Genomic DNA, 13,124 nt, shown 5'->3' with positions numbered 1-13,124 from the left:
TTTTCTTCTCTAGGTTCGGGAAGTTTGCAGCAATTATGTCTTTTTTTTTTTTTTTTTTTAAATAATCTACTTTGTTGTTTTTTTGTTAATCCTTACCCAAGGGTATTTTTCCATTGATTTTTAGAGAGAATGCAAAGGAGAGGGAGAGACAGAGAGAAACATCAATGTGAGAGAGACACATCGATTGGTGGCCTCCCACACACACCCTGCCTGGGGCTGGGGATCGAGTCTGCAACATACCTGCCTTTGACTGGAATGGAACCTGGGACCCTTCAGTCCATGGGCTGACGTTCTAACCACTGAGCAAACTGGCTAGGGCTACAACCATTATGACTTTAAATTAAGTTTTCTGCCTCTTTCTCTCTTTTTTTCTTCTTCTGGGTCTCCTGTAATGTGAATGTTATTTCACTTGATGTTAACCCCTAGGTTTCTTAAGCTAGCTTAATTTTTTAAATTCTTTTTTCTTTTTTCTACTTTGTTTGGGTGAGTTTCACTGCTCTGTCTTTCAGATCACTGATCCTTTCATCTACTTTATCCAGTTTGCTGTTGAACCCCTGTTTTTTTTTTCATTTCAGCTATTGTATTCTTCAACTCTGTGACTTCTATTTGCCACTTTCTTTCTTTTTTTTCTCTTTCTTGTTGCCACTTTCTTATAGTTTCTATGTCTTTGTTGACGTTCCCACTGTGTTCCTTCATTCTCCTGCCAAGTTTGGTGATCATCATTATTACCATTACTTTGAACTCTTTATTAGGTAAATTACTTATTTTCATTTTATTAAGATATATTTTTCTAAGGTTTTATCTTGTGTGTTTTTTTTGTGTTTTTTTTTAAAAACGTATTTATTTGTTTCCTCATTTTGCTTGACTCTCTGTATTTTTTTCTCTGTATTTGGGGAAGTAGCTGCCTCTCCCACTCTTTTTTTATTTTTTATCCCCCCTCTTTGACTCCCCCACTTCTCCGCCCCCCACCCCCCTCATGCCCTCACCTCCCTGGTGTCTGTGTCCATTAGTTAGGCTTATATAAATACAAACAAGTCCTTTGGTTGATCTCTCCCACGCTTGAGGAGTGACCTTGTGTAGGAGAGATGAACCTTATTTTCAACCAGGCCCTAACTCTTGGTTGTCTCTTGAACCTTTGTGATTATCTAAGCAGCCTGATTTATTTTTGATAGGTCCCAGTTGTTGAGGATTTGCCATGCCCTGCCAGTGTTACAAAGGGAGGGATCTCATTCAGCACCCAGTTTCAGGCTGACTGAAAACCACATCCTTCAGCAGCAGCTTTTAATGTATACAAATATATTCAGTCCTCTGGAACTGCAATTGTAAACCCTGCTGGCCTCCAGTCCAGGTGATCTGCAGGTGTCCCCTGGGAAACAGCTGCAAAAATTTGGGTTCCAGACAAGTATATAAGCTCCTTTCTGGGAGGTACCAGCAAGCTGTGGTGAGAGAGTGTGTAAAGATGACATATTTTGGCCTACATTCCCTGAGAGCTCCTCTATGGCCTCTAGATGTGTGGCAAAGCTGAAGCCTGCCCCTGTGTGAATGGCACACTCCCACTGATTTTGGCAAGGCAAAGGGAGAGCACAGGGCTGGAGCGAACCTGCCAGCTTTGGTGAGGCCTCTGGACAGTGCTGGGGTGTGCCTGCTGGCTTTGGTGGGGCTGTGAGAGTGCACCGGGCTGGGACACTCCTGCCAGTTTTAGTGAGAAAGCAGGGGAGTGTAGGGATGGGACATGCTCTCCAACTTAGTGGGACAACACAGGAGTATACTGTGACTGCACACACCTGCTGGCAATAGCAATGTAGAAGGAAAGTGCACAAATGGCATCCATTAGCACTGGTGTTGGCTAGGTAGAAGGGGAGCAAAAAATGGTGCCCAACAGTGCCTCCATCCCCAGAGAGAGTCCCATCAGGCCCCTGCCCCTTCAGAAGACACTTTAAGATTAGCAAATGAATCTCCTTTACCGATAGTTTAGGTTCTTTTCAAACTTCCGATTTTGTGCTGGGTTCCTGGGCAAGTCGGCATGCAAGCCTGTTAAGGGCAGAATCTCAGTTCCCTAAAACTCTTTGTGTTTCCTGGACACAAGCCCTTTTGTTTTCAAAGCCAGGTGTTTTGGGGCTCATCTCTCTGATGCAGGCCCCAAGGGTAGGAGTGCCTGAAGGGGGCATGAATTCCTCACTCCCCAGGGAGAAGCTCTGTATTTTTGAGATCCCTCTAGATCAGTGGTTCTCAACCTTCCTAATGCCGCGACCCTTTAATACAGTTCCTCATGTTGCGGTGACCCCCAACCATACAATTATTTTCGTTGCTACTTCATAACTGTAATTTTGCTACTGTTATGAATCGTAATGTAAATATCTGATATGCAGGATGTATTTTCATTGTTACAAATTGAACATAATTAAAGTATAGTGATTAATCACAAAAACAATATGTAATTATATATGTGTTTTCCGATGGTCTTAGGCGACCCCTGCGAAAGGGTCATTCGACCCCCAAAGGGGTCACAACCCACAGGTTGAGAACCGCTGCTCTAGATAGTGGGTTGCCGTGCTGGGGGTGGGTTTTCGGTAAGACTGCATCTCTGTCTCTCCTACCCATCTCGATGTGGCCCTTTTATCTTTGTTGTGGAGGAGCTGTTAAGCAGTTTTTAGGTCTATTTCAGAGGGAATTATTCCATGTGTAGCCATGGGAGGAGGTGAGTTTAGGATCTTCCTACACTGCCACCTTGAATCCCCGACCTTTTAAGCCTGTGATTTTTAATATCCTAAATCATGTGTCTGAATAAGTAAATAGCTCTTATAAACAAACCCAGGTGTTATATGACATTTATTTCCTTGCAGTAGTGTAGATAATTGTTGCTACTTTTAAAATACTACAGTATATTCTGCTTTGTGTGTTCTTATTACTGTGCTCTTGGATAACTATTTTGGTATTTCTTTCCACTTCTGAAACTGGCAATAATATAGGGTATTTCTCATCTTGTGACTTATACATCACTGGCTAGTTTGGTAGTAAGACTTTCCTGTAATTTTTATCAGTCCTAAAGAAATGGACTCATTAAAGAAATTTCTTTGACCTGTCAGTATAAAAACAACATTTAAAATCTAAAGGGAGAAGTAGATTGGGCGGGATGAGGGGTGGATGAAGATGGAATGAAGGCCCCGTGCTTTAATGTGTCTGTAACCTTTAGTTATATTTTAACTTTATGGTTCTTTGCCTGCAATGTTTATAGACCAAGAATAGATTATTTCAGCAAGAAGGCAGGATATTTAAGTCCAAAAAATAGCAATAAATTTGTTTTTTAAAGCATTTAGTTGTCTTTTAGATTACTATGTGGGATTTGGCCAGTGGAAAACTTCTAAGATCAATAACAGATGCTCATCCTCCAGGAACAGCAATATTGCATATTAAGGTAATATCTTTGTTTTCTTTTTCTGATACTTTTTATTATTATGCCTTTGTATCTGGTTTTAAGTACATTTCTTTATAAAAAAGAAATCCTGAAAAGAAACTGTCTTTTGTTTGACTAGCCCAACAAGATGTTTTCCCAAGTGAAAAACCAGAGGTGGGCTAGCATGGTGCCATTCAGCTGCAAGTTGAATTGATGTCTAATAGATACAGCAGGAAAAGAGTGCTGATGTGCTCCTAGATAAGAGGTTGGCAGCAAAGACAGGTGTTACCTTAATGAAGCTCATGTGATGATTTTAAAAGGTCTTTTTACCGTTTGTTTAGTCCACCAAGGCTTTATTGCTGAGATAGTGTGCCTAGTCACACTTTGTTGGGAGTTACCTGAGGTTCAAGGCACCAACTGTGAAAGAACCAAGGTTTGCATTATGTTTAGAAATGAATCTGTTGCTTTATTTTCTTTCAGGCCTCTAAAGGAAAAGCATTAAGATTTGAATCTTGGCTTTCTCCTTACAGGCCTGAAAAAAATAAACCAACTTAGGACACAGATTTTATTTGTAAATACAATGTAAAGCTTGGTTTTTGTATGTTGTCAAGCCCATGTTCAGAATCATAAAAGGTAGAGGACTATAACTAGGGAAGTCTAAAATTAGATTTTCTAGATTTTAATCAGGTACACATTTGGTTGCTTAGCTGTGCAGACCTCTCTTATCCATACATCTGCTTTTTACAGTCTGCAAGCATCTGGAGTTTATGTGTCTGGATTTAGGTTAGTTACATAAAAGTCTTCTGTGAGAAAGCATTGAAGCATTTAGCAACAATGAAAACAACCAAGATAAGTAAAAGTAGAGAGAATTTCTTTTCTTTCTGAACATCATGGCACTTTATTTTGACCTTTTTTCATATGGCGTGTACCAACTGATAATATATTATAGTTGTTTGTGTTTATGTTTTATCTCCTTTAATAGATTAAGATCTTTGAAACCAGAATCTGTTTCTCATTTATTTTGTGTTATGCATAGTAGCTGCTCAATAAATGTTTGGTTGAAGGAATAATTACTTGGTGATGTTTATGAAAGGCCAGTCCATTTGCAGAAAAAATATACCTTTTAGGAGAAACAATAGGAAAGAAGCTATAAAGGCAAAGAGAAAAGAGAAGAATGCAGCTGAGGTTAAAAGCATAGTAGTTGTAGCTATCCTGTTGCTTGGAAATGGTGGTAAAGGTGGTGCTGCACTCAGACATGTGACATTGGAAAAAAGTGTGGCAAGAGATATATATGATTAGATACTTCTGTAGTTTTGGATTGACAGTAGCCACTTGCACTTCAGTATTCTTACTCATTGTTCTCCAAAGTTAACTCTACATCTCATCAATAACATTTTGGGCTTGCGTATTTTTATTTGTTTATATATTTTAAAATTATATGAACATACTGTACTAGTACTTAAATACATTGTAAAACACATACACAAGATGTAGAAAATTAATAAATAAAAATACAGTCCTGTTATTTTTCCTATACTCTGGGGTATATGCCTCCCACTTTGGCAACTGCTCAGCCAGGCTTTGAGAGCACAAGTGTGGGACTTCTTTACTATGCCTGTGTGTGAGGTCGAGGAGGAATAATTTTACAGTGGCCTCCTGTACCTCAACCATTCCTGACTAAGAGCATGTAGGCACACCATTTAGGATGGCTCACCAACCGTTAGGTTAGGGAGACCAGTCACTGTATATGGTACAAGTTAGTAAGTTATTCAGTTTTGTAGTGTACAACATCTACATTTACCATACCTCATAAACCCGTAGGACAGCCTGTCACTGTGAACATTATTTATTACTTTGAGTTTTCAAGAGTAAGTAATAGTAACTGAGGTACTGTTAGTTGAAGAAAAGCAAGGAGGCAGCACATTTAGGAATAGCACATTTAGGAATAGTTATATAAAAAGTTAAACTATTTTATGTATAATGGATTAACTCCTCAGTTATTTAGAAAACATATTCAGACATGTTTATTCTCCAAAGATACCAAATATCTTTTATTGTGTCTTTATTCTTGAAAACAAGGCAACTGCAAATGTATCCAAAGTATCCTATTCAGTTTTAATAGCAAGTTAGAAAAAAATTAAAGAACCCAAGTAGAAAACTTTAGGGCTTTTATGAATTATAGTTTGTATTTTTCTTTTATCCTAAGGAAAGGTGGTTTTGCATTTTTAAAACCACAGGTTTTAAAAGATTTGAACCATTTTTATTCTGAATATGTGTAAATTTGTGTGTTTAGAGTGATAAACTAAGTTTAGCTAAGGTGTTTTTAATGCTAAGCATGTTTGTTTTAGATTTAAAAAAAGTTTTTCTCCCCTACCTTCTTAACATTTGACCTGTTACAAGAAAATAAATTTTTTCTCTGTTCAGTTTACAGATGATCCAACTCTTGCAATTTGCAACGACAGCGGAGGCTCTGTTTTTGAATTGACATTTAAGTAAGAGACTAATGGACATTTGTTGACAAATGAAAAGACTAGCTCTGGTTAATGACTTCAAGTTGAACATGAAGAAGTCTGGAAAACTCATGTAATTGAAAATAGGTTATGGTTCTGTATTATAATGACCTGGGGAGGCTTATGGAACATATGGAGTCCCAGGCCTGCCTTCCACCCCTCAATCTCTATCTTAATAGGTTTGAGTTGGGATTCTAAACTACTCCCCAGATTTGGGGAGCTATTATTCTGGATTATTTCACTAATTTTCCTTTAGTTCTCAGGCTGAGCTGATTATAAAACCATAGTAGCCAGGTATAGGAAGGTTTTTACTGTCTTAGAATTGCCCCATTTATACTTTAAATAAGAGCGAAGACTATTTCGATAAAATGGAAGAACACTTATAAAGCTGAGTTTAGAAAAATAGAATATCAAATATAATGTGTATTATGTTTCCCTAAGTTCTTTAAGGACTTTTTTTGTTTCTTGTATTTCTTATACCTTCTGACAATGCTGAGGCCAAAGTAATTGCTTAAAAAAATACTATTTATTTGTTCAGCTAATTTTTATTGAGCATATGTATGTGTAACCATTGTTCTAGGCACCAAAGTTGTAGCTGTTGGGGTTGGGGGAGGGATACAGACAATAAACCAACACACAAATGAAATAATTTCTATAGTTATGAGTGCTGTGAAGAAAAGAAGACAGGTCAGTGTGCTGGAGTGCACTTGAGGATAACTCAGGAAGGCTTCTCTCAGAAGCTGACATTTGAGTAAAGATCTGAATGATAATGTGGTCAACAGATGTAAAGATCTGAAAGAAATATTTCAGGCAGAGGGACATTCAGGCACAAAGGCTTTGATGGGTGGGCACAAACTTGGCCTGCTGGAGCAACTGGGAATAAGTTAGATGTGGCTGGAGTGTGACTTTCTCAGGAACAACAGTAATGGGAGAGGGTAAAGGCTGGAGCCAGATCATATAGGGCCTTTTAAAACATGTAAAGAAGTTTGGATTTTATTTTGTGTACAGTGGCAAGCCATTGGAGTGTTTTTTAGAAGAGTCATAAATCTGGCCTATATTTTAAAAAGATCATGCTGATGTCTTGTGGAGTTTGCATTGCTGGGGGCCAGAGTAGGAGTTAGGAGGCTATTGTCATAGTCCAAGCTAGAGATGATAGTGCCTTGGGTCATTGCTAAATTGGTTCTGAATCTTTTGGTTACATTTTCAGGAGAGTGATGGGAGTGAGAACTTGCGAGTCTAGATGCCTGTTCAGTGGTTCCAAGGGTGAAGTGTGCTGTATTGAGCCTCTTCATTCTAAGCCTGACTTGAAAGATCATCCCATCACACAGTTTTCCTTACTGGCCATGGCATCCTTAACCAAGGTGGGTGTATTTAGAAGATGAAACTCAGACCTTTTAGAAAGGCTTTGAAAACCAAAAAAATTGAAAATGACAGGATGAATATTAAATAATATTTTTTCTTCTGAAGATACTGGTCATTGGATTGAAACCATCCTTGAAAGTGTGGATGACTTTTCCCTATGGACGTGTGAGTAAGCTTCTCCATCTTTTCAGCAAAAAAACCATGTCAGGAGGTTGGGGAAAATAAAATTTAAGTGGTGAATTCTGTGAGATTATCATAAAACCAGGTAGATGGAAGTCTACTCCAAAGATTATTGTCTGGGTTTACCTTGATGTGACCAAAGCAGCAAAAGCTGTTGACTACAGCGGAGTTCCTAGGATCATGAGATCTGAACTTCTCTACCTTTATTGCTTTAAGTTTTTTCAGCTGCTGCTTAGATACTGAACTGGTAGAAAACAATAGCTAACATATATTGCTACTACATACTGTTTCCTTGGCTTCTGCCTCTGGTATGTTATACACACCTGATTTCCTTTCTTTCCTGCTTGATTGTTTTCAGACGGTTGTGGTCTTCCAGTGTGTGTGTGAGGAGAAGTATTGATGGGATGGGATGGAGAATGATGCTACTGAACTAAGACTAGTTCAGAAAGCAGCCCTTATACTGAGGGAGATCACGCTTCTGTTTCCTTGTTGGTACTCTGTATATCTCTAGGCCCCAGCGGAAGCCTGGCAAAGCTGGTTTAGATTGCCACTAGTATTTCTTAAGTTAACTTCATTGGCTAATTGAGGTTTATCATGGTGTTTTGTGTTTGCATCCTTTTCGTATGTTTTTATTGGTATTTGTTCCAACGTTTTATTATGAACATTTTCAAACAGAGAAGTTGAAAAAAACTTACATTAAACATCTGTATACCTACCATCTAAATTCTATAATTAACATTTTAGTGTACTGTATTTACTATATATCTATCCATCTCTTCATCTACTTACCAAAGTATTTATTTATTTCCAAGTAAATTAAAGAAATCAGCATTGTTTTTTTCTTAATCTAAAGATCAGCATGCATATGATTAGCTATAGTTATCTAAGTTTTTCCTCTCTTATAAAATTTACATACAATAAAATACACAGATTTGTATTACTGAATATCTCTGCTTTGTTGGCATTTTAATGAGTAATTGGTAGAAAGAACACTAGCCAGATGGTGTTTTTAATCAGTTTTCTCTTTGTCTTTTTGCCCATTAACTGTGATGACTTTTTTTGGCCTTCTCTTCACTTAGATGGATCCTTCCAGTGTACCATTGCTGGCCTGGCACTTTGTGGCAGCGCATAATTCTGTGAATCCCATGCTTGCTTTCTGCAGAGGAGATGTTGTGCATTTCCTTTTGGTAAGTCCCAATATTTGCTAGATCTGTTATAAAGTCCTTTATCAAAAGATTTTTTTTTTCTGATTCATCAATAATTTAATATTGTGTCAAAGAAATACGCTATCTAATTCTTTGGAGAGAGAGTGACATACTTAATTTTTATTTAAGGCTTTAATGGTTAACATGGAAAACTACTGATCACTCTACTCTGTGCCCTTTCATGGTGTGTTTCTCAGTTCCATCACCTTTGACTAATAAATAATTAATGGTGTATGTGTAATATGAATGTACATATGTCTGTAATAACGGCTTACCTATATACATATAGTGTATTTATTAGACAGCAAGTATTATTGAATATCTGCTGTGTTCTCTACACTGTGATGAACACAAGAAGCAATTGAGGGAAGTATAAATTCTTCTTCCACATAGCTTAAACTATTGTTTGAAAAGCCACATCAGTATGCTCATTACTACTATGGAGAATGGTTTAAGGATTCAACCATGTGGTGAGAATTAAAAGTTGATACCTTTAGAGCAGGGATCCTCAGACTTTTTAAACAGGGGGCCAGTTCACTGTCCCTCAGACAGTTGGAGGGCCGGACTATAGTTTAAAAAAAAAAAAAACTATGAACAAATTCCTATGCACACTGCACATATCTTATTTTGAAGTAAAAAAACAAAACGGGAACAAATACAATATTTGTATTTGCATGTGGCCTGCGGGCCGTAGTTTGAGGACCCCTGCTTTAGAGTATGAAGAGATTATTATGGACTAGAGAGGCCAGGGAAGACTTTATGAAGGATATATTGCAAATACTATGGGGCGTGGGGTGGATATGCATAATAAGATGAACTGAAGTTATAGAGGTAAGAATGTAATTTTTATAACATTCAGTACTTATAAAATAACTTGTCTAGTATTTTTCTTCCTCACTCGACTGAAAGCTCCATCAATCTAAAGACCAACTCTATAACTATATTTCAGCCACTAGGACAGTGCTTGTATATAGATGTTTAGTAAATGTTTATAGAATTAATGACGGGGAGAAACATATTGTGGAAAATAAAGTTGAGTATATGGCATGGATCTGGATTAGGGGTTGGCAAACTCTGGCCTGTGGGGCAAATCTGGCTGGCTCCTTGTTTTTGTAAGTAAAGTTTTATTAGAACACAGTCATGCCCATTCAGTTATGTATTATTTGTGGCTGCTTTTGCACTATAGTGGCAGAGTTGAGTAACTGTGACACAGACCATATGGTCTGCAGATCCCAAAATATTTACTGTGTGGCCTTTTACAGAAAAGTTTGCTAACTCCTGATCTGGTTTGTGTATACTTGACCTAGATTGGTAATGGGGAGCCATCATGGGTTCTTAGGTAATTAAAATGATAAAGATGTGGTTAAAGTGATATTTTAGGAAGATCAGTATGGAAATATGAAAAAAAAAAGATTGTAGGAGGGAAATGGAAGGTTTGGCTCCTGTAATAAAGCCGGTATGAGGTCTTCGGACAAGGATGGTCGGTTGTAGTGAGAGGTAGGGCTGATATTTTGAAGGAAAGACAAGGCTTCTGATATTATTGGTTCTAGGACTGAAGGATATGAACCAAACATTTCATTTTTGAGTTTACATTTTAAAAGCTTGAAATATTTAAAGAGTTAAGGTTAGGGAAGGTTTGAGTGTGCTGAGTTGGTAATGAAGGTGGAACTCTCAAGTGTTGTATTGGAGAATGTCTTCTGGGCAGATGGCAATCCAGGTCTGGGGTACAAGTGAGAATTCAGGGATAGAGAAGGTAGTTGAAACTGTGAAAATAAAAAGCTAGAGCATACATAACCTTAGTGGATATTCACACAAGGGAAAGGAAGAAGATAAGGCAACAGGAGAGGGAGCGGGCCTAAGCCATCAGATCGGACATCCCCTGAGGGCTCCCGGACTGCGAGAGGGCGCAGGCTGGGCTGAAGGACCCCCGAGGAGTGCACAAATTTTCGTGCACCGGGCCTCTAGTATATAAATAAAAGATTGACACTGAGGTTCTTTGGGGAAACTTTGGGTTGTTTGTGCAATAATAGTATTATATGTCAGAAAAGTCTAGTTTTGTCACTGCAGCAGCTTTTTTCTTTTAATGAACTTTTGTTTGACTTTTTCACACCATGTCACCATCCTATTTTATGTCTTAACTCTAGCTAAATACAGTCATTGGTGTAGTGAGATTAAGTTGTTCTGAATTATGACAGAGTGGATATTACATTACAGAATTTGCTAATACTGACAGCTGAACCACTGACCAGATATGCCTTGGATTTTGGTACAAATCATGGTGTGATCATTTCTGTCATTTATGTGATAGTTTCTTTAATTATCAATATTTTTGACTTATCCATACTCTGAATGGAAATAATTTTTGGGTGGAGTATAATGAAGTATCTAAAAATATCCCTCAAACAATAGCTGAGATTTTGGTTGTTTTTATTTCATCATCAGGTTAAGAGAGATGAATCTGGAGCAATCCATGTTACTAAGCAAAAGCATCTTCACCTCTACTATGACCTCATCAACTTTACTGTGAGTATTCAAATGAACTATCCCAATTTATTGCATGTAATTGTTTTGAGATCATGGTGTGTTAAAGCTATCAGGATTTCTGCCATGAACCATGCCTTTGGGATTATATGAAATATGGACAGAAGTGAAGTCTGGCTTATATTGAATAAAGTCTGAGTTTGATATGATGTCACATTATTTTTCTTGTCTTTCAGCCTATGTCTTGCTGAACAAAATTTTCTTTAGTGTCCTAATTAGTTTAAAGGGGAGTTTAGAAGAATTTAGGTGGATTTCTTCAGAATTATTGCTGGACTTTCTTTGTAAACATATTTTTATCCTTCTGAGTTTGTCCTAATTGGTTCAGGAGCTTATCTAAGCTTTTCTTTTCTAGTGGCTAAAAAGTTTGCAGAGGTCTCTCTCTATCACACATCTCAGTCCGAAGTGACTTTTGGTGTAAAAAAAAGAATATTTATTTTTGTGTCAATTATTAAATAGTGTGTTAATTCTGTAATAGTGCAGTTACAGTATTTCTGGGTTTCTATCATTAGTGCACTTAGCATATCACTATCTGGTATACAGTGAAATATTCTGTAGATATATGAATATAGGCAACCCTAAATATAAGACTGTGCCTCATTTTTCCAATAAAAGGCTAAAAAAAGTTTTACCCCCAATTTGATAAAATGAAACATTTTAGGATTATGGATGAAATAAATATTTATTATATAAGATTTATAAGTTCAGTTTATAAATTGAATTATAAAGATTATTGAGATTATTTAATCTCACACAAGATCATTGATTTAGAAATAATGCTTTTTCTTATAAACATTTCACGAAATAATTTTGTTCAATCTCTTCTCATGTATATAAGACATCAGTGACTTTGTCAACATTAGAACCCCTTGCTGAATCATTGGACACAGTTTTCTAGAATTCATCATCACTTCTATTTAAGATGTTTGAGATACAGTACTTTTAAAATCAGCATATGATTCTTCCCCTGGAAAATTTTTTTCCAACCACAAGTAGCCATGCTCCTGACAATTCACAGCGAGTATTTTTATTTGTCCTGTGGCTTATCCATGATGTGACCACTAACTGCATTGCTCTGTAAATTACCTTTAAAAGGTTTGTTTACAACAATGTCAACACTCACAATTATGAGATTCTAACCTCAGGAATAATTGCTAAACTGCAAACTTTTTTTTCTCTGTCATTCTCTCTCTGTTTTAAAGCATTTAAAAACTATTACTGACTGATATTCAGTAAGGCTAATAAAAAAATGTATCTTTTTTTCCTAAATGATACTTTGTTTTTCAAAGTAAAGTAATCAAAAGAGCCCCTTATAGGAGCTCTTTGTAAAAGATTTGAGTATCAAACTCTGTTTTCTGAGAGATATTTTTTTTGGGGTGGGAAACAAACAAACAAACACACAGAAAAACAAACCCTTCCTTTATAGTAGCTACTATACAGTGGTAGAGCATATCTTCAGCATATGTCAAGAGAAAATTGATCCATTTTCAACTTGGTTGTCACTGATATGGTATGCAAATAAGCTTTGATAACGTGGGATAGATCATATAAATAAATCAACATGAATGCCAGAGAGATAATGTGCAGGGGAATTATTTTGTTCCCTCTAATTTAGAATTCTAATGAGCAGATTTAAAAACTTTATTCCTTGGGAAGGATTAAGATTTTTAAAAATATATTTTGAAAATAAATCTCATACATAACCCAAGAAATTTATCAAAATGGCATCCTTCAGAAGATTTTTAACATTATTATTTAGTTATTATTTTTAAAATTATAATAGATACTAGAGGCCTGGTGCACAAAAATTTGTGCATTGGCGGTGGAGGGGCGGGGGTGTCCCTCAGCCCCACTTGTGCCCTCTCACAGTCTGGGACTCCTCGGGAGATAACCACCTGCTGGCTTAGGCCCGCTCCCCGGGTGGCAGATGGCAGG

General features: G+C 37.1%; 1 protein-coding gene across 12 annotated transcripts in view; it reads left to right on the top strand.

Annotated features, from left to right (window-relative positions):
* VPS8 (vacuolar protein sorting 8 homolog (S. cerevisiae)) overlaps nt 1–13,124 on the top strand; it is a 246,001-nt gene that overhangs the window by 52,557 nt on the left and 180,320 nt on the right. For 10 of the 12 annotated variants that reach the window (XR_001359954.1, XM_005858444.2, XM_014530618.1 and 7 more), the window contains 6 exons: nt 3,329–3,415; nt 5,819–5,886; nt 7,112–7,265; nt 7,372–7,431; nt 8,526–8,633; nt 11,094–11,174. Coding sequence is in view for 11 of the 12 variants with exons in the window: in XM_005858444.2 (XP_005858506.1) it covers nt 3,329–3,415; nt 5,819–5,886; nt 7,112–7,265; nt 7,372–7,431; nt 8,526–8,633; nt 11,094–11,174 (558 nt within the window). In the remaining variant the exon portion in view is untranslated. The other 2 variants (XM_014530649.1, XM_014530657.1) reach the window with 2 other exon arrangements.

The sequence above is a fragment of the Myotis brandtii genome, unplaced genomic scaffold (genome assembly GCF_000412655.1).
Source record: "Myotis brandtii unplaced genomic scaffold, ASM41265v1 scaffold118, whole genome shotgun sequence".
NCBI lineage: Eukaryota > Metazoa > Chordata > Mammalia > Chiroptera > Vespertilionidae > Myotis > Myotis brandtii.
The sequence above is the reverse complement of the archived record's forward strand: the minus strand, read 5'-3'. Positions and strand labels throughout refer to the sequence as shown.